General features: G+C 46.2%; 1 protein-coding gene across 2 annotated transcripts in view; it reads left to right on the forward strand.

Annotated features, from left to right (window-relative positions):
* Positions 1–5,075: 5,075 nt before the first annotated feature.
* Positions 5,076–21,853, forward strand: part of MFSD10 (major facilitator superfamily domain containing 10) — a 28,025-nt gene continuing 11,247 nt past the window's right edge. The window contains exons 1-6 of one of the 2 annotated variants that reach the window (XM_070757009.1): positions 5,076–5,186; positions 7,340–7,600; positions 12,269–12,365; positions 15,670–15,773; positions 16,638–16,796; positions 20,491–20,679. In XM_070757009.1, coding sequence (XP_070613110.1) covers positions 7,448–7,600; positions 12,269–12,365; positions 15,670–15,773; positions 16,638–16,796; positions 20,491–20,679 — 702 coding nt within the window. In that variant the 5' untranslated portion in view covers positions 5,076–5,186; positions 7,340–7,447. Of the gene's footprint in view, positions 5,187–7,339; positions 7,601–12,268; positions 12,366–15,669; positions 15,774–16,637; positions 16,797–20,490; positions 20,680–21,853 lie in introns of those variants that run through there. The other variant, XM_070757011.1, reaches the window with a different exon arrangement.

The raw sequence follows: 21,853 nt of genomic DNA on the forward strand, positions 1-21,853 counted from the left end.
GTGTTCAGTTCTGGAGACCTCACCTACAAAAAGATATTGACAAAATAGAACGGGTCCAAAGACGGGCTACAAGAATGGTGGAAGGTCTTAAGCATAAAACGTATCAGGAAAGACTTAATGAACTCAATCTGTATAGTCTGGAGGACAGAGGGAAAAGGGGGGGGACATGATCGAAACATTTGAATATGTTAAAGGGCTAAATAAGTTTCAGGAAGGAAGTGTTTTAATAGGAAAGTGAACACAAGAACAAGGGGACACAATCTGAAGTTAGTTGGGGGAAAGATCAAAAGCAACATGAGAAAATATTATTTTACTGAAAGAGTAGGAGATCCTTGGAACAAACTTCCAGCAGACGTGGTTGGTAAATCCACAGTAACTGAATTTAAACATGCCTGGAATAAACATAGATCCATCCTAAGATAAAATACAGGAAATAGTATAAGGGCAGACTAGATGGACCATGAGGTCTTTTTCTGCCGTCAGTCTTCTATGTTTCTATGTTTCTAAAAAGCATATGTCTACCAAAACACATACATCACAGACATAATACATATCATCATCATCTTTTAACAATCCCATAATCCCTTGCGGAGTCTACTAAATGGAGCTAGCAGAATTTTTTACTGGCCGGGTGCTGTTCCCTGTCGGTGATGCGGAGTTTTGTTCGGCAGATATATTCTCATTGTGCCCAGAGAGAGAAATATCAGCCTCTACCTAGGTTTGAACTCACAGTCTCCGGATTGTGAGGCAAAAACTCCACCCTCTAGGCCACCACACCACTCTATACATAAATATATACTTGAATGATATGTGCGTGCACACACACATGATTTTCTGTTGAAATCACCCCGGAAAGCAAAGTTGCTTCCTCCCATATTTGGGGATACCAGGGTGATTTTGACAGCAAATCAGCCCTATGGCTCTTCCCTGGTAAAAGCTGATTCGGAAGCGAGCCTGTAGCATAGAGGTCCGATGCCCTTCATGGCATCAGACCAGAATATCTCTGGGACCGCCTTCTGCCGCACGAATCCCAGCGACCGGTTAGGTCCCACAGAGTTGGCCTTCTCCGGGTCCCATCGACTAAACAATGTTATTTGGCGGGACCCAGGGGAAGAGCCTTCTCTGTGGCGGCCCCGGCCCTCTGGAACCAATTCCCCCCAGAGATCAGAATTGCCCCCACCCTCCTTGCCTTTCGTAAACTTCTCGAAACCCACCTCTGCGGTCAGGCATGGGGGAATTGAAAGATCTTCCCCAGGCCTATATAATTTATGTATGGTGTGTTGTGTGCATGTTTTTTAAATTATGGGTTTTTAACTTCGTATTATTAGATTTGTATTGTACATTGTTTCTATCACTGCTGTGAGCCGCCCGGAGTCTACGGAGAGGGGCGGGCATACAAATTTAATAAATAAATAAATGAATAAATATCCTCCCATGCATGCAGCATGCTACAGGTTCAAGTCCCAGTAGGGTATGTCTGTCTGATGAGACCATAACAAGGTCGAAATAGATCTATAACAGGCTCCCTTTTCACTTATCAGCAAAACTATGTAACTATATATGGCATCGGGCCAGAATGCCTTCGGGACTGTCTTCTGCCGCATGAATCCCAGTGTCTGATAAGGTCCCACAGAATCGGCCTGCTCCGGGTCCCGTCGACTAAACAATGTCGTCTGGCGGGACCCCGGGGAAGAGCCTTCTTTGTGGTGGCCCCGGCCCTCTGGAATCAACTCCCCCCCGGAGATTAGAACCACTCCCACCCTCCTTGCCTTTCGAAAATTACTCAAAACCCACCTATGTCGCCAGGCTATGCTAAGGCTATGGTAGAATTGTGTAATGGTCTGAGTTGTATGGTTTTTAATAATGGTTTTTTCATGTGTTTTTTAATATATTGGATTTGTGACATTGTATTTTGTTGTGAGCCGCTCCGAGTCCTCGGAGAGGGGGGCATACAAATCTAATAAATAATAATAATAATATGTCTCCCTTTTCATTATCAGCAAAAATATGTAACTACTGCTCCAAAAAATGGAATACTCAAAGAACACATCCTAGATCTGAATGAATGACATACAGTACTGTATTCTCATTGAATACTTTGTCCTGTACAAAGTTGAATATGCACAACAGCATGTGAAATTGATCGTCAATCAGTGTTGCTGCCTAAGGGGACAGTTTGATTTCACAGAAGTTTGATTTACTTGGAGTTATATTGTGTTGTTTAAGTGTTCCCTTTATTTTTTTTTTCGAGCAATGCATATACATATATGTGTGTGTGATTGATTGATTGATTTTCTGTTGAAATCACCCTGGAAAGCAAAGTTGTTTCCTCCCATATTTGGAAATACCAGGGCGATTTCGACAGAAAGTCACCCATATTGGCTCTTGCCATTTTGCCTACGGTGCCTGTCCTGCCTAATTTGCCTGTACCTACTCTGTTAATTTATCTATTAGATTTGTCACATTATACATTGTTTTATTATTGTTGTGAGACGCCCCAAGTCTGTACCTACTCTGTTAATTTATCTATTAGATTTGTCACATTATACATTGTTTTATTAGTGTTGTGAGACGCCCCGAGTCTGCGGAGAGGGGCGGCATACAAATCTAATAAATTATTATTATAATTATTATAATTATTTATTGATTAGTTGTTTTTGTATGCCGTCCAACTCGCAGAGGACTCTGGGCGGCTCCCAAAGAATTTTTAAAAATACATAAAAACAGTGTGAGCATTAATAAACTCAGCCAGCAAGCATACTCTCAATCACATTGTTGTGGTTAGCTCTGGCCCAGCTCCTGCCCCAAGGACTGTGGATGTGGGGGAGACATCCACATGCTGCAGGCCTGTTTTGCTCCCGGTGGAATCTGATGATGAAGGCTCCTCTGACCAAGAAGACATGAGTGACAGGGAGGAGGCGAGTGTGGCAGACAGCTCAGAAGGAGATCAATTATCTACCTCCTCCTTGGATTCGGAACAAGAGTTAATGATACAGCCACGCATGCGGAGAGCGATGCATAGGCAACAACAACTGAGAGATTATTATCAAAGAAAATAAGGCCACCTGTTTTTGGGTGGGGCTGTGGTAATTAGTGAGGCTGCTATAAAGAGCAGGGTGTAGGTTTGGCCATTGTGGAGGATTATCTGATCATTGCTGACTTAGACCTTGGTGTGTTGCTTTTCCCCGCTTTGAAACTAAACCAGAGCAAAGGGTGTTTCACTTTGTGAAAGAAGAAGGACTGTGAATTGCCTCACAGCTGCAAGCTAAGTATCTCAGAACTGATAAAGGGACTTGTACCAATTCCCAGTTTGTTTGGAGACGAGTGCTCTTTGCTATACAAAAATAGGGCTTAGTTTAAGTGAATTTTCGTTATAAAGAACATTGTTTTGAATTTTCAAACGTGTGTGTGTCTGAAATTTGTATCTGAATTTTCGGGAGGATTCTGCCAGAGAGCTCGACAGAACACATATATCTAGTAATCTAAGAGCTATTCAACCAAGAGAGTATCTATCTGCCCTTCTTGCCTTGCTGTCAACTCTGGGAAAGTCTGTCGTAAGTCACAGGTCTCAAAAATTTGCAGAGGGTTCTCACTTGGAGACCCCAGGAATCTTGGGCTCCCTCGGGGGTCATAAAAGGAGGATCCTTTGTAAATAATGAGAGCCGTGACTTAAAATGAACTTTCCCAAAATTGACAGCAAGGCAAATGGGGCAGAGACCCCAGGGACCTTGGGTTTGCTCAAGGGTTGTAAAATGAGGATGCGCTGCAAACGATGAGGACCAGGAACCTTGGGCTCCCTTGGGGGTCGCTTAGTGAGGACCCCCTGCAAATGATGAGACCTGGATCTTGGGCTCCCCTGGGGGGGTCATAAAATGAGGACCGACTTTCCCGAAGTTGACAGCAAGATAAAAGGGGCAGGCAGAGTGAGACCCCAGGAAAATTGGGCTCCCTTGGGGGGTCGTAAAACAAGGACCCCCTGCAAAATGGTGGGACCTGAACCTGGTGCTACTTCGGGGGTTGCAAAGCGAGGAACCGCTGCAAAAGGCCAGACCTGTGACTTACGACGGACTTTCCCAGAGTTGGCGGCAAGACAAATGGGGCAGAGCCTCTCTTGGAGATCCCAGGAATCTTGGGATCGCTCAGGGGTCATAAAATGAGGACCGCCTGCAAATGACAAGACCCGTGACTTACGAGAGACTTTCCCAGAGTTCAAGGCAAGACGAATGGGCTAGACAGACCCTCTCTTGGAGGCCCCAGGAACCTTGGCCTCTCTCGGGGGTTGCAAATGAGGACCCCCTGCAAATGATGAGACCTGAATCTTGGGCTCCCTTGGGGGGGTCATAAAACGAGGAACCCCCCCCCCTGCAAATGACGGGACCCGTGACTAATGACGGAGTTTTCCAGAGTCGATGGCAAGATAAACGGAGTAGACACACCTTCTCTTGGAGACCCTGGGAACCTTGGGCTCACTCGGAGGTCGTAAAATGAGGACCCCCTGGAAATGATGAGACCCATGACTTACAACGGACTTTCCCAGAGTTACATAGAAACATAGAAGATTGACTGCAGAAAAAGACCTCCTGGTCCATCTAGTTTGCCCTTACACTATTTCCTGTATTTTATCTTAGGATGGATCTATGTTTATCCCAGGCACGTTTAAATTCAGCTCCTGTGGATTGACCAACCACGTCTGCTGGAAGTTTGTTCCAAGCATCTACTACTCTTTCATTAAAGTAATATTTTCCCACATTGCTTCTGATCTTTCCCCCAACTAACCTCAGATTGTGTCCCCCTTGTTGGCGGCAAGGCAAAGGGAGTAGAGACCCTCTCTTAAAAACCCCCAGGAACCTTGGGCTTACTCAGAGGTCATAAAATGAGGACCCCCTGCAAATGATGAGACCTGAACCTTGGGTTTCTTTGGGGGTCATAAAACGAGGACTGGCCCCTTCCCTCCCCGTGGAGACCCCCCTCCCGCAAGATCAGTCCCGGCTTACAACTCGCCCCGAGGCGGAAAAACTCCGGAGCCCGCCTGGAATCCCCGCCGAGGGCCGGGAGGGCTGGGCGGCCAACGCCTCGCGGAAGTGGAGGGCTCGGGCGGGTCGGCGGCTCCCTCTCGCAGCCATCGGGGGGAAGGAAGGAAGGAGTCCCACGGGCGCCGCTTCGGAGGAACGGCACAGCCTCCCCAGGTCAGCCCCCCCGCCCCCCCCGGGGGTCTTTTCTCGCAGGGAGGGGCCCTCTCCCCAGCCAGCCCCTCCTTTCCCCGCTTGTACTTTCTTCCTCCTCCTCCTCTTCTTCCTCCTTCTTTTCTTTCTTTTCTTCCTTTACTTCCTCCTTCCTCTGCTGCTTCTTCCTCCTCCTTTCTTTCCTCCTTGTCTTTCTTTTCTTCCTTCTTTTCTCCTTCCCCTGCTTCCTCCTCCTCCTTTTCTTCCTTTTCCTCGTCCTTTCCTTCTTTCTTCCCCCTCCTCCTCCTCCTTCTTTGCTTCCTCCTCCTTTTCTTCCTCTTCCTCCTTTTCTTCCACCTTCTTTTCTTTCTCCTTTTCTTCCTCTTCCTCCTTTTCCTTCCACCTTCTTTTCTTTCTCCTTTTCTTCCTTCTTTTCCTCCTCCTCGTCTTCCTTCCTTCCTTCTTTCCTCCCTCCTCCTTTTTCTTCTCCTTTTCTTCCACCTTCTTTTCTTCCTCCTCCTTTTCTTCCTTCTTTTCCCCCTTCTCCTCGATTTCCTTCCTCCTTCTTTTTCTTCTTCCTTCTCCTTTTCTTCCCCCTTCTTTTCTTCCTCCTCCTCCTCCGCCTTCCTTGCCGGCCAAGAAGCCGCCGAGGCAGCCCGAGAGCTCCGGGGCCAAGAGATGCGCGGCGCCAGGCGGGCTGAAGGGGGGAAGCCAGCCGGGGCGGCGAGGGGAGTGCTGGGGGGGGGGGGGCTCGGATGCTCCGGTTCCCTCCTGGGGGCCGGAAGAGGAAGGCGGCTGGCCGGCCTTGGAAGGCAGGGAGGGAGGCGGGCTGAGCCCCTGGACGGAGGAAGGACCGCAGCCTCAGAGCCTCCTCCAACCCGGGGCTACTCAGGGCTCCAGGGCGGACAGCGGAGGAGGTGAGCTCTCCTGGGTTGGGGGGGGGCTGGAGGGGGGATATAGGGATGGGGGCGTCAGTAGGAGAACCCCCCTCCGCCCTCCCTCCCCAGAGGGAGAGAAAACCCCATAGGGGGATTCCTGGGTGGTCTCCCATCCATCCCGTCCCCTCCAAACCCGCGGAAGGGGGAAGAGCAGGGAAATTGCAGAGGGGGCAGAGGAGAAGGCCAGAAGGAGGGAGAGAGAGGGAAGGGAGGGGGCTAGGAACGAACAACACCCCACACACCCCAGTTTGTTTGTTTTTTCATCCAGTCTGCTGGGATTGCCTACGTGGTAGCTGGGTGGTCTCCCATCCATCCCGGCCCCTCTCAACCCACGGGAGGGGGAAGAGCTGGAGAATTGGGGAGGGGGAGAGAAGGAAGAAAAGGAGGAGAAAGGAAAGAAGGGAGAAGAAAAGGGGGAAGAGGAAGAGAAGGAGGGGGCAGAATAAAAAGGAGAAGGAGGAAGAAGAGGAGGAGGAAGAAAAAGGAGGAGGAAGAAGAATAAGAGGAGGAAGAAGAAAAGGAGGAGGAGGAAGAAAAAGGAGGAAGAAGAATAAGAATTAGAGGAAGAAGAAAAAGAGGAGGAAGAAGAAAAGGAAGAGGAAGAATAAGAATAAGAGGTGGAAGAAAAGGAGGAGGAGAAGGAAAAAGAAAAAGAGAAGGGGGTGGGCAAGGCCAGGAGGAGGAATGAGGGAGAGAGAGGGAGGGGAGGGGAGGGAGGGGAGGGAGGAGGCCTAGGAATGAACGACCCCCAACCCACCCAGTTTTTTAAAACAATAATCTTTATTAGTCATTTACGTTAAAAAGAACAAATACAGTAAAAATGAACAAAGACAAAAACAAAACACAACTTTTACAGAAATATCATCATTTCACAATTGCAGTGATACATCAGGTCTTAAACACTAGACAATTTATATCAGCCTACTAGTTTTTACATTGCTATATTATATCACTGCTACCTAAATCTTAATTTTGGGGTTTGGGGAAGAAACCGCAGAGTCGGATAGTGCATTCCAGGCATCGATCCCTCTGTTGCTGAAGTCGTATTTTCTGCAGTCAAGTTTGGAGCGGTTTGCATTGAGTTTGAATCTGTTGTGTGCTCGTGTGTTGTTGTGGTTAAAGGTGAAGTACTCATTAACAGGAAGAACATTTTGATAGATGATGTTATGGACTACATTTTGATCAGATCGGAGGCGACGTCGTTGTAAATTGTCCCACAATCCCCTCCTTGTATTTTAGGGGTCTCCAACCTTGGCTACGCGAATAAGACCTGAGGACTTCGACTCCCAGAATTCCCCAGCTGGAGCAGGGGTGTATTTTTTGAGATCATAGAGGACGAAAAGGAAGATGTCGCGAGAGGACCAAGGCGTGCGGAGGGCAGAGGACAACTCTTCCCGCGTCATTTTCACCGTCTTTCTCTCACTGTTCATCGACCTCTTGGGCTTCACCCTGATTCTGCCCCTCCTGCCTTCCATCCTGGATCATTTCAGCCAGAATGACGTGAGTAAAAAAAACCCGAAGCCACGTTCAAGTCAAACATTTCCCCCCCTTTATTAAGACGCACAATTACAGCCTGGGGCATTATCCATGCGAATTTTAATTCAGTTTACTTTTGTTATTGTTAGGACTCTGCCCATAATTGTTGGGTTGGAAATATATTGGCTGCAGGTGTTGCAGTCTGCCACAAGAGGGAGCTAGAGCATATTTCTCTGATTCACCCTCTCTGTTTCTCTTTGTTAGGCTATTCACTGTTAGGTATGCTCTGCATTTTCTCTGCAATCTCTCTGTATTGTTGTCATGTATTATAGCAAAAATGTGTTCAGGCTTTGATACCTTTGTTTACCGATTATGACAAAGACAACTGGTAAGAAAGACTATGTTTGCCCAGGTTCGCCTGGTGCACCAGTTGCGGCCCTATTTGGACCGGGAGTCACTGCTCACAGTCACTCATGCCCTCATCACCTCAAGGCTCGACTACTGTAATGCTTTCTACATGGGGCTACCTTTGAAAAGTGTTCGGAAACTTCAGATTGTGCAGAATGCAGCTGCAAGAGCAATACTTAGGTTTCCCTAAGTATGCTCATTTTACACCAAGACTCCTCAGTCTGCATTGGTTGCCGATCAGTTTTTGGTCACAATTCAAAGTGTTGGTTATGACCTATAAAGCCCTTCATGGCATCGGACCAGAATATCTCCGGGACCGCCTTCCGCCGCACGAATTTCAGCGACCGGTTAGGTCCCACAGAGTTGGCCTTCTCCGGGTCCTGTTGACTAAACAATGTTGTTTGGCGGGGCCAAGGGGAAGAGCCTTCTCTGTGGCGGCCCCGACCCTCTGGAACCAGCTCCCCCCAGAGATCAGAATTGCCCCCACCCTCCTTGCCTTTCGTAAACTTCTTAAAACCCACCTCTGTCATCAGGCATGGGGGAATTGAGATATCCCCTCCCCCCAGGTCTATACAATTTATGCATGGTATGTTTGTGTGTATGTTTTGCTTTTTAATAAGGGTTTTTTAATTAATTAAATATTAGATTTGTCATAGTTTGTTTTATTGTTGTGAGCCGCCCCAAGTCTGCGGAGAGGGGCGGCATACAAATCTAATAGATAGATAGATGATTGATAGGTAGATAGATATAGATAGATAGATAGATAGATAGATAGATAGATAGATAGATAGATAGATAGATAGATAGATAGATAGATAAATAGATAAATAGATAAATAAGTAAATGTATTTGGTAATATTTGGGTTGTTATTCTGATGTATTATGTGTATGACTTTAGACTGTTTATCTGAAGATGTTATTTCTCAAGCTAAACTTGAATTCAAGTTAGTATGTCTGTGTGTGGCTGAGCATTTATTCAGAACTAATCGCAATCTAAACGTTTCCCTGTGTGCACAACCTTGGTAAACATTTTCATCAATACGTATACCTTAAGAATATGTCAATAGTACACATATTTTCTAATCAATCAAAATTCAGCATCCTATTTAAACACCTAATCTTGCTGTTATTGATCAGTCTGTTTCTTACTTTTCTCCGCACTCCTTTCTCTATATCTCCATCTCCTCTTTCTACCTTTTCTCTCCTTCTCTCCCCCTTCCTACCTCCTTCTCCTCCTTCCCTTCCCTCTTTCCTTTCTACTACCTCTTTCTCCTCCTAAACCCTTCCCTGAGTGGTTTTAATTCTGATACATATTACAATTAACAGGTTGATAATATTTTCCCATCCTTCTCTGAATTGTCAACATCACTTTTAAACTTGTTTAACGTCATATCAATATTGTTAATTCTTTATTTTAGGTATATATTATTAATCTAATGCTGTGTGTGTGAGTGTGGACGTGCTCACAATTTTTTGTTTGACATTTCACTTCACCACTTCATTTAAGCAGTTTATTTTATTTATTTTTGTTTGTTTGTTTGGTCAAATACACATTGGTGATATGCAAAGACATAATAATATTCATATTCATGATACTAGTAAAAAAGAATCATTAGGACAGGGGACGGAAGGCACGCTGGTGCACTTATGCATGCCCCTTACTGACTTCTTAGGAATCAGGAGAGGTCAACAGTAGATAGTCTAAGGGTGAAGTTTTGGGGTTTAGGTGATGATACTACACAGTCTGGTAGTGAGTTCCATGCATCAACTAGGTTACTAAAGTTGTATTTCCTGCAGTTGAGTTTAGAGCTAGTTGGGTAGGACCAGGCGTGATAGGCATGGGGTTTTAGGTTTCCTAATTGTCAAACCTAAAATAAGGAAGTATTCCAACGGCTGAAATGATGAAGCGGCATGCCGGAGTGCGATACTCTTCCCCCATTCTTAGAAAGGAAGTGTCAGGACGCAACTCCAGACAGCAACGACAAAGCCGCACCATGCAACATGATGTCGTTTGCAAACTCTTCAACAAACACCCCAAAGGCTACAAGGCCAGGTCCAGCAATCCCCTGCCTGTAAAAACACACAGAGAAAGATCTTTTAAAGTGGTGAAGAATTTTGTGAGGAGGGACAAAGGGGTCGGAGGGGGGAGAAAGAGAATAAATAAAGTTTCAGGACTTTATTTAAGAAGATTAAAAGTAAAGGGAAGGAATATTTTTTAAAAAATATTGCGGATTGTAGTATCATAAATGGAGGGCATGTAAAGTTGGCTTATTTGATCACGGCTAAAATAGATGCGTCGTTATCTTCGGTAACTCTTCTGGACTTTTGCAGACATTGGGATTGAATGATGAAGCTTTAAACATTTGTGCCTTGACGAAATATGAGAACTATATATTGGGGAGAGGAGAGAAGGCTGCGATACAGTGGATGAACATGGTGGGAGTGGATGTTTGAAGTGATATTTTCAGGAGACCAGAAGGTGCTTCTGGGATCAGGAAAATGACAGAACAGTGTGCTCCCCACCTAGATTCAATTCAATTCAATTCAATTTATTAGATTTGTATGCTGCCCCTCTCCGAAGACTCGGGGCGGCTCACAACAATAATAAAACAATATTATAGCGAAACAAATCTAATATTAAAAGAAGCATATAAAACCCTATCATATTAAAAAGCAAACAGCACATACATACCAAACATCAATATAAAAATATAAAAAAGCCTGGGGGAAAAGGTGTCTCAACTCCCCCATGCCTGGCGGTATAGATAGGTCTTGAGTAATTTACGGAAGACAAGAAGGGTGGTGGCAGTTCTAATCTCCCGGGGGGAGTTGATTCCAGAGGGCTGGGGCCGCCACAGAGAAGGCTCTTCCCCTGGGGCCCGCCAAACGACATTGTTTAGTCAATGGGACCCAGAGAAGGCCAATTCTGTGGGACCTTATCGATCGCTGGGATTCGTGCGGTAGCAGGCGGTTCCGAAGGTACTCTGGTCCACTGCCATGTAGGGCTTTAAAGGTCATAACCAACACTTTGAATTGTGACCGGAAACTGATTGGCAGCCAATGTAGGCCACGGAGTGTTGTAGAAATGTGGGCGAATCTGGGAAGCCCCACGATGGCTCTCACGGCCGCGTTCTGCACAGATGGAATTATTTGATTGATGATTGATTGATTGATATAGAACATAGAATTCTTTATTGGCCAAGTGAGATTGCACACACAAGGAATTTGTCTTTGGTGCAGATGCTCTCAGTGTACATAAAAGAAGAGGGACATTTGTCAAGAATCATGAGGTACAACACTTAATGATTGTCATAGGGGTCAAATGAGGAATGAGGAAACAATCAATATTAATAAAACTCTTAAGGATACAAGCAACAAGTTACAATCATACAGTCCTAAGTGGGAGGAAATGTGTGATAGGAATGATGAGAAAAAACTAGTAGTAATAATAGTACAGACTTAGTAAATGACAGTGTTGAGGGAATTATTTGTTTAGCAGAGTAATGGTGTTCGGGGGAAAACTGTCCTTGTGTCTAGTTGTCTTGGTGTGCAGTGTTATGTAGCGACGTTTTGAGGGTAGGAGTTGAAACAGTTTATGTCCAAAATGCAAGGAGTCAGTAAATATTTTCACCGCCCTCTTTTTGACTCGTGCAGTCTACAAGTCCTCAATGGAAGGCAGGTTGTCATCAATTGTTTTTTCTGCAGTTCTGATTCTCCTCTGAAGTCTTGTCGGTCTTGTTGGGTTGCAGAACCGAACCAGACAGTTATGGAGGTGCAGATGACAGACTCAATAATTCCTCTGTAGAACTGGATCAGCAGCTCCTTGGGCAGTTTGAGCTTCATGAGTTGGTGCAGAAAGAACATTCTTTGTTGTGCTTTTTTGATGATGTTTTTGATGTTAGGTGACCATTTTAGGTCTTGAGATATGATAGAACTTAGAAATTTGAAGGTCTCGATACTGTGTTGTCTAGTATTGTAAGAGGTGATAGGACAGGAGGGTTTCTCCTAAAGTCTACCACCATTTCTATAGTTTTGAGTGTGTTCACTTCTAGATTGTTCTGGTCGCACCACAAGGCTAGTTGTTCAACCTCCTGTCTGTATGTGGTTTCACCACTGTCTCAAATGAGACCAATCAATGTGTGATATCGCACCTTTATTATTTTCACAAATAACTCAAACATATCCAAGACTGCCATAAATGCTGAAATAATTCCGGCAGAAAGACAGGGGACCAGAGATGGCTCCCTTAACTAATCCTTGCTCAATGTCTTTCCTTCTTCCTAGGATGGGCTCTACAAGAGGGTGCAAGCCGCCGTGGACTGGTTCAGCGGCCACCTTGGCATTCCGCCAGAAAGGAAGTACAACAGTGTCTTGTTTGGAGGTAGGAAACACAATTTTCCAGGCAGTGCCTTAAGTTAGTGCCTCCGTTCCAAGGGCATTCACCATCTGCCTCAAGGGCATTTGGGGTCTTGGGAGATAGGTCCTTGGCCATGCTGGTGGTCAACCCTTCCCTCCCCTCTCCGGCATCTGGAGAAATGGGCACACTGCAAGGCACAGATGGAGGAATCCGTGGCACGGCCTGGAACAATTCGCAATGGCCAACTCGCCACTGGGAGAATTCGACGCTTCAGTTTAATTCTTTTAAAACAATTAAAACTTCATTTTAATTTCCTACCATTCATATTTTGGTTTTCCCCCCTCCTCTGGCATCCTTTCTTTAATGATTCTATTCCTCCAGGTCTTTGTATTAGTGTACAGTAGAGTCTCAGTTATCCAACATAAACGGGCGGGCTGATAGTCAGATAGCTGAAATGTCGGATAATCCAGACTCTACTATACTGCTACCATCCCCGTCTCTCTCTCTCTTGCTTGCCCGCTTTCCCCCTCATCTCTCTCTCTCTCTAGCTCGCTTCCCTAGTCAGCTGTCTCTCTCGCTCACCTACTTCCATTCCGGGCTCTCTGTCACTCGCTTCCGTCCCCAGCTCTCACTCGCTCGCTCGCTTCCCTTCTCAGCTCTCTCTCTCTTTAGCTCGCTTCCCTCCTCTCTCTCTCTCACCTGCTTCCGTCCCCAGCTCTCTCTCTCTCTCTCTCTGTCTCGCTCGCTATTCTTCTCAGCTATCTCTCTCGCTCACCCCCTTCCATCCTGGGCTCTCTCTCTATCACCTGCTTCCATCCCCAGCTCTCTCTCTGTCTCTCTGTGTCTCTCTCTCTCACCCACTTCCGTCCCAGGCTCTCTCTCGCTCTCGCTCACCCACTTCCGTCCCCAGGCTCTCTCTCTCTCTTGCTCACTTCCATTCCTGGCTTTTGCTCTCTCTCTCTCTCTCTAGCTCGCTTCCCTCCTCAGCTCTCTCTCTCTCTCTCGCTCACCCACTTCCATCCCCGTTTCTCTCTCTCTCTCTCTCTCTCACTCACTCACTTCTATCCCCGGCTTTCACTCTCTCTCTCTTGCCCGCTTCCCTCCTTGGTTTTCTTTCACTCCCTCGCTTCCCTCCTCCCAGCTTGCTTCCCCGTCGTGGCTGTCATGTTTGGGGGCGTGTCTGGGCGGCACAGAAATGCCTACAGCCACGCCCCCAAGCAGCCACGACGTCAGATAATCCAGTGTGTTGGATATCCGAAGGACGGATAACCGAGACTTTACTGTCATTCTTGTCCCGTGGCCAGTTGTCTTGTGGGGAGGTGGTCACGTGAATTGTCCTTTGACCAGGAGTGGATTCCCATTACCGCTGCTACTGGAGCACTGCGCACGCAGCTTCTGTTCTCCTGCATCTCTGCATGCATGTCCCAGCGTGATTTTGCTTCTGCGCATGAGCAGGAAGCAAAATATGGCGAGGGGATGCATGTGTGAGAGAGATTTCAGCAATTTGTTTGCTTCTGCACATGCACAGAAGCAAAAAACCACCGAACTTTCATGAGCGCATACGTCTCCTCACAATACTTTGCTTCCTGTACATGCGCAGAAACACACTGGGATACGCGTGCACACAGGAGAACAGAAGCTGCATGCACGGTGCAAGTTTCAATACCGGTGCGCCATCCTCATCCATACCGGTAGAGGTATCACAAGCAGGAAGAGGGAGATTGTGATCCCGCTGTATATAGCGCTGGTGAGACCCCATTTGGAATACTGTGTTCAGTTCTGGAGACCTCACCTACAAAAAGATATTGACAAAATTGAACGGGTCAAAAGACGGGCACAAGAATGGTGGAAGGTCTTAAGCATAAAACGTATCAGGAAAGACTTAATAAACTCAATCTGTCTAGTCTGGAGGACAGAAGGAAAAGGGGGGACAGGATCGAAACATTTAAATAGGTTAAAGGGTTAGAAACATAGAAACATAGAAGATTGACGGCAGAAAAAGACCTCATGGTCCATCTAGTCTGCCCTTATACTATTTCCTGTATTTTATCTTACAATGGATATACAGTAGTCCCTCACCTATCGCTGGTGTTACGTTCCAGACCTGGCCGCGATAGGTGAAATCCGCGATGGGGAATTTATCGACTGATAGTACTTATTTAAGTATTTATATTGTAATTGTTTGGTAAGTTTTCATTGTTTTAAGTGTTTATAAACCCTTCCCACACAGTATTTATTTTAGATATAATATTTAAATACAGTATTTACAATTTTAGATTTATTTTTTTTTAAAAAAACCCTGCCGATCGAGTTCGGCGGGCTGTTTAAATCTGCCGACCAACTTCCTCAGAAACCCGCGATGAAGTGAAGCCGCAGTAGGTGAAGCGTGGTATAGCGAGGGACTACTGTATGTTTATCCCAGGCATGTTTAAATTCAGTTACTGTGGATTGACCAACCACGTCTGCTGGAAGTTTGTTCCAAGGATCTACTACTCTTTCAGTCAAATAATATTTTCTCATGTTGCTTTTGATCTTTCCCCCAACTAACTTCAGATTGTGTCCCCTTGTTCTTGTGTTCACTTTCCTATTAAAAACACTTCCCTCCTGGACCTTATTTAACCCTTTAACATATTTAAATGTTTCGATCATGTCCCCCCTTTTCCTTCTGTCCTCCAGACTATACAGATTGAGTTCATTAAGTCTTTCCTGATACGTTTTATGCTTAAGACCTTCCACCATTCTTGTAGCTCGTCTTTGGACCCGTTCAATTTTGTCAATAAGGTTCAGGAGGGAAGTGTTTTTAATAGGAAAGTGTAACACAAGAACAAGGGGGCACAATCTGAGGTTAGCTGGGGGAAAGATCAGAAGCAACGTGGGAAAATATTATTTGACTGAAAGAGGGGTAAATGCTTGGAACAAACTTCCAGCAGACGTGGTAGATAAATCCACAGTAACTGAATTTAAACATGCCTGGGATAAACATAGATCCATCCTAAGATAAAATACAGGAAATAGTATAAGGGCAGACTAGATGGACCATGAGGTCTTTTTCTGCCGTCAATCTTCTATGTTTCTATGTTTAACCCAGTATTCCCTTTGGCGCTTTTTTACAAGCACCGCTTGAAATCAGGGGTGTCCAACCTCAACAATTTTTAAGACCAGTGGACTTCAACTCCACTGGTCTTAAACATTGCCAAGGGTGGACCTCCTCTAAATACTTTACTTAGTGGTGGGGAAAAAAGAGTAAAAGTAAAGTAAATTGGGGCCGGTGGGCAGGAGACGGCTTGCAACCCATGGAACCTCCCCACCCCCTGATCTTCTCTTCCAGGTCTCATTGGATCCCTGTTTTCTCTACTTCAGTTTCTGGCCTCACCACTCACCGGGGCTGCCTCCGATTCCTTTGGGAGGCGACCGGCCCTGCTGGTCACTGCGGTACGTTGGTTTCAGTCTGAGAGGAGGTGGTTGCGATGACAATACCACTTATATCCCACTTCACAGTGCTTCACAGCCCTTTCTAGGCAGTTTACAGAGTCAGCCTCTGGCCCCCAACAATGTGGGTCCTGTTTTACTGACCTCGGAAGAACGGAATAGCTAGGTCCAGTGCCTGACACACAGATGTGAAGAAGGCAGAGGAGAGGAGAGCAGTGGAAATCTATGCGCTGGCCCTTGGGACGGAAGAGCCATTGCTGCTAATGAAGTCCCACCCTACCTCCAAGGATAAATTGGACAAAGAGGCATGGTAGTCAGGGTCAGCATCGGGGCAACCTGAGAGCTTTGAGAGGGAATGGAGCTGGGAGAGAGACAGAGACAGTGGAGCCTGGACCACCCATCAGATGAAGAGTCAACAGCCCCCAGGTTTGGAGATGGCTGATGAGTAAGAGGAGGAATAGCTGGGTCCTGTGCCAATGGATACACAGAAGGCAGAGGAGAGGAGAGCAGTGGAAATTTATGGGCCGGTCCTCGGGACGGCAGAGCTACTGCTACTAGTGAAGCCCCACTCTAGCTCTGCGGGGGAAAGGCAAGGGGCGGAAATGAATATAAATTCAGCAGACAGACTTGTTAACCTGTGGTGAGAGATAAACTTTTTGCCGGGGCTGCTTATGGTTATTCCTAATAAAGGAATCATTGCTTCAACATTTTTGTCGCTAAATGAACTTCTGGTAAGTCAAGGACTCCCTGTACTTAACCCGAGTCGTTTCCTCTGAGGGGAACAAGCCAAGAAGCTGCCCCAACGTCAGCGAACTCTTGTCCGAAAGAAAACTAAAATCTGGTTGTTTTTTTACAATTCCCTCACAGCTTGGCCTAGTGGCCTCCTATTCTCTGTGGGCCGTTTCCAGGAGTTTTGAACTCTTCCTTTGCTCCAGGATTCTCGGCGGGGTCAGCAAAGGGAACGTCAGCCTTTGTGCGGCTGTCATCGCGGATCTTCCGTGTCCGAAAGCTCGAAGCAAAGGCATGGTGAGTCTGTCTTGTTTTTAAAAAGAAAATCAGAGCTGCAAGGGTCCTCAGAGGTCTTATTCTGCCTCAGCACCGAGCCTGCATTAATCACATGCAGACCAATTGTATAACTAATATAAGGATGAGTTTTGCCTCATTGTACGACCGATCTCGCCACAGTTGTTAAGGGAATCTCTGCTGTTAAATCAGTAACCACGGTTGCTAAAGGAATCTGGCTTCCGCCCTTGACATTGCTTGTCCTAAGGTTGTTGTTGTTGTTGTTGTTGTTATTATTATTATTTTTATTATTATTTATTGGATTTGTATGCCGCCCCTCTCCGTAGACTTGGGGCGGCTAACAACAGTAATAAAGACAGCATATAACAATCCAATATTAAAACAGTTAAAAACACTTATTATAAAACCAAACATACATACAGACATACCATGCATAAAATTGTAAAGGCCTAGGGGGAAAGGGTATCTCAGTTCCCCCATGCCTGGCAGCAGAGGTGGGTTTTAAGAAGCTTATGAAAGGCAAGGAGGGTGGGGGCAATTCTAATCTCTGGGGGAGTTGGTTCCAGAGGGTCGGGGCCACCACAGAGAAGGCTCTTCCCCTGGGTCCTGCCAAGCAACATTGTTTAGTTGACGGGACCCAGAGAAGATCCACTCTGTGGCACCTAACTGGTCGCTGGGATTCGTGCAGCAGAAGGTGGTCCCTGAGATAATTTGGTCCGGTGCCATGAAGGGCTTTATAGGTCATAACCAACACTTTGAATTGTGACTGGAAACTGATCGGCAACCAATGCAGACTGCGGAGTGTTGGTGTAACATGGGCATATTTGGGAAAACCCATGATTGCTCTCACAGCTGCATTCTGCATGACCTGAAGTTTCCGAACACTCTTCAAAGGTAGCACTATGTAGAGAGCGTTACAGTAGTCGAGCCTCGAGGTGATGAGGGCATGAGTGACTGTGAGCAGTGACTCCCGGTCCAAATAGAGCCGCAACTGGTGCACCAGGCGAACCTGGGCAAGCGCCCCCCTCGCCACAGCCGAAAGATGTTTCTCTAATGTGAGCTGTGGATCGAGGAGGACGCCCAAGTTGCGGACCCTCTCTGAGGGGGTCAATGATTCCCCCCCCCCAGGGTGATCGACGGGCAGATGGAATTGTCCTTGGGAGGCAAAACCCACAGCCACTCCTTCTTATCCGGGTTGAGTTTGAGTCTGTTGACACCCATCCAGACCCAAACAGCCTCCAGGCACCGGCTCATCACTTCCACTGCTTCACTGACTGGACAAGGGGTGGAGGTGTAAGGTTGTAAAAGGGGATCACGTGACACACATGGGGGGTTGCACTAGATGACCTACAGGGTCCCTTCCAACTCTGTTACTTACTGGGATTTGAACCTGGGCGGTCTGCCTTTAAGGCAGTAGTTTTAACCTCTAGACCACAGGTTCTCTTCCTGACTCGGCTTCTACTAGGGAAGAGTTATGTGTCTTGTTTTGTTTTCTGTCAAATCACCCTAGTATACCCAAATATGGAAAGTTAAAGCTACTGCTTTAGAGGCAGACTCCCCAGGTTGAAATCCTGGTAAGGGTACAGTTAGATGATTAGAGCAAAATAGCTTGATCTGATTTGGGGTCAGCCTACCCCCAGACAAACCGGCTTGGGGCCTCAACCAGCAGCAGTGCGAAATCGGGTTTTTTTAAGCTAACTAAGCCGCGGCGATTGAGCAACGAAAGGAGAGCAGTCATGGGCTTACCTAGGTATGCCCATGTTTCACCATCACTCCGCAGTCTGCATTGGCTGCCGATCAATTTCCGGTCACAATTCAAAGTGTTGGTTATGACTTTTAAAGCCCTTCATGGCATCGGACCAGAATATCTCCGAGACCGCCTTCTGCCGCACGAATCCCAGCGACCGATTAGATCCCACAGAGTGGGCCTTCTCCGGGTCCCGTCAACTAAACAATGTCGGTTGGCGGGCCCCAGGGGAAGAGCCTTCTCTGTGGCGGCCCCGGCCCTCTGGAACCAACTCCCCCCGGAGATTAGAACTGCCCCTACTCTCCCTGCCTTCCGTAAAGCTCTCAAAACCCACCTTTGTCGTCAGGCATGGGGGAACTGAAACACCTCCCCCGGCCACATACAATTTATGTATGGTATGTTTGTGTGTGTGCTTGTTAATATAGTGGGGTTCTTTTTAAAACTATTTTAAATACTTAAATTTATTGAATTTATTTGGATTTGTACGATTGTTTATATTTTTTGTTGTGAGCCGCCCCGAGTTCGCGGAGAGGGGCGGCATACAAATCTAAATAATAAATAAATAGTAAATAAATTGAAAGAAGCTTGGAAACACCTGAGAGGAGAACTAGGCACAGTGCTGGAGAGATTAAGCTATTTCCAATAGCTTGAAATAGATCTACTGTATAGTAGTCTTCCTTCCTTTTCATTATCAGCCAAAAACATGTTACACGTATAAAATATAGTTTGGAAAAAAAGAAGCAGTATGCTCCCTCCCATATTTGAGTATACCAGGGTGATTGGACAGAAAAAAACCATATATGTAATTATAACTATAGATATATAAATATAATATATACATTATAATGTTGTGGTTAGCTCTGGCCCAGCTCCTGCCCCAAGGATTGTGGATGTGGGGGAGACATCCACATGCTGCAGGCCTGGTTTGCCCCCGGTGGAATCTGAAGATGAAGGCTCCTCTGACCAAGAAGACATGAGTGACAGGGAGGAGGAGAGTGTGGCAGACAGCTCAGAAGGAGATCAATTATCTAGCTCCTTCGGAACAAGAGTTAATGATACAGCCACGCGTGCGGAGAGCGATGCATAGGCAACAACAACTGAGATATTATTATCAAAGAAAATGAAGCCACCTGTGGTTGGGTGGGGCGGTGGTAATTAGTGAGGCTGCTATAAAGAGCAGCCTGTGGGTTTGGCCATTGTGGAGGATTATCTGATCGGTATGTTTCATGACTGCTTTACTGACTGACTTGTTGTGTGCTGATTTTTCCCTGTTTTGAAACTAAACCAGAGCAAAGTGTGTTTCACTTTGTGAAAGAAGGACTTTGAATTGCCTCACAGCTGCAAGCTAAGTATCGCAGAACTGATAAGGGACTTGTATAAATTACCAGTTTGTTTGGAGACCAGTGCTCTTTGCTATACTAAAAGAGGGCTTAGTTTAAGTGAATTTTCATTATAAAGAACATTGTTTTGAATTTTCAAACGTGTGTGTGTCTGAAATTTGTACCTGTGAATTTTTGGGAGGATTCTACCAAAGAGCCCGACAGAACGTATAATATACAATATACAATAATGAATTATAATTATATATGCTGTGAGCCGCCCCGAGTCCTCGGAGAGGGGCGGCATACAAATCCAAACAAACAAACAAACAAACAAATAAATAATTAATAAATAATTAGCCAGTGCATGATTAATAATTATGTAGGAGTGCCACATACTGTATGTGACTGAAAGAAAGGAATATGCATTTTTCTTTACATTTTACATTGACATTGTTTACATGTATACATTTAAAAAATAAATTGCTTTTGTGTTCCTGAAAGTCCTCATGAAGAACAGGGTGTGCCCAGGAGAAACCAAGAGTGGGATTTGGGTCAGTGTTTGTTGCTTTGGAAGCTTGTTTAAAAGAGGCATGTTAGCCAAAGGACGTCTGTTGAATCCTCCCACCAGGCCATGATTGGGATGGCTTTCTCCCTGGGCTTCACCCTCGGGCCGATGCTGGGCGCCTTCCTCGCTCTGGAGATGGAGAAGGACCAAGTCTTCTACACGAGAGCCGCCATCTTTGCCACCATCTTCGCTGTGGCTGATTTCCTTTTCATCTTTCTCTGCTTGCCAGAGACGCTACCGAAGGAAAAACGGGTAATAATGTTTTCTGAAGCGATAAACTATTATTGACTACTGCAACGCGCTCTACACGGGGCTACCCTCGAAGAGCGTTCGGAGACTTCAGCTGGTGCAGAATGCAGCGGCGCGCACAAAGCTGGTGTACCAAAGTACAGTGGTACCTCATCATACGAACTTAATTGGTTCCAGGAGGAGGTTCGTAAGGTGAAAAGTTCGTAAGACGAAACAATGTTTCCCATAGGAATCAATGTAAAAGCAAATAATGCGTGCAAATCCTTCAGGAAAATCCCAAACTTTAGAAGGGAGGCGAACAGAGGGCAGGGAGGAGCAGCTAAAGGGGGCGGGTGGAAGAAGCAAGGCTAGGCTAAAGGGTGAGTGGGAAGGAAGAAAGGCAAGGGGGGCGCCCCTCCCTTTTCTTTCTTCAAAAGACACCGTTTCAGTGCCTTTGCAAGCAGTTGTTCTCTGCAAAATCTTTCCTCCCCCAAGCCGCCCCTCCCTTTTCTTTCTTAAAAAGACACCCTTTCAGTGCCTTTGCAAGCACGTTGTTCTCTGCAAAGTCTTTCCCCCTCCAAGCCGCCCCTCCCTTTTCTTTCTTCAAAAAAGGAAAAAAAGAGAAACCCCTTCATCCCAGCAGCAGCTGCTTGGGTTCGTAAGGTGAAAATAGTTTGGAAGAAGAGGCAAAAAAATCTTAAACACCGGGTTCGTATCTTGAAAAGTTCGTTAGAAGAGGCGTTCGTAAGATGAGGTACCACTGTATGCCCGTATTACTCCATCTTTACGCGAGCTGCATTGGTTGACAGTTTGTCTCCGAACGCAATTCAAAGTGTTGGTTATTACTTTTAAAGCCATAAATGGCTCAGGGCCAGACTATGCACTGGACTGTCTCCTGCCCCATACTTTATTGCAGCCAGTAAGGGCCCACAGAGTCGGCCTTCTCCAGGTCTCATCCGCCCAGGGGTGGGATGCCGCCCAGACGGGTAGCGAAAATGGAGCTCCACTCAAGAGCAACCAATTTGCACCAAAAGATGTCGAAAGAAAATGCAGGGCGTCCTCTTTGGGCAGCCTCTGCGTTCTTCCTGAAAGCGTTTAAAAACCCCAAAGCCGCCGATTCTGCTACAAGCAAAAGTGTCTAGGAAAAGTATAAGGAGATAAGATCTGGAATTAATTCTATATGATCTGGGTTTCTGCC

Source organism: Erythrolamprus reginae, chromosome 7, assembly GCF_031021105.1.
Source record: "Erythrolamprus reginae isolate rEryReg1 chromosome 7, rEryReg1.hap1, whole genome shotgun sequence".
Lineage (NCBI taxonomy): Eukaryota > Metazoa > Chordata > Lepidosauria > Squamata > Dipsadidae > Erythrolamprus > Erythrolamprus reginae.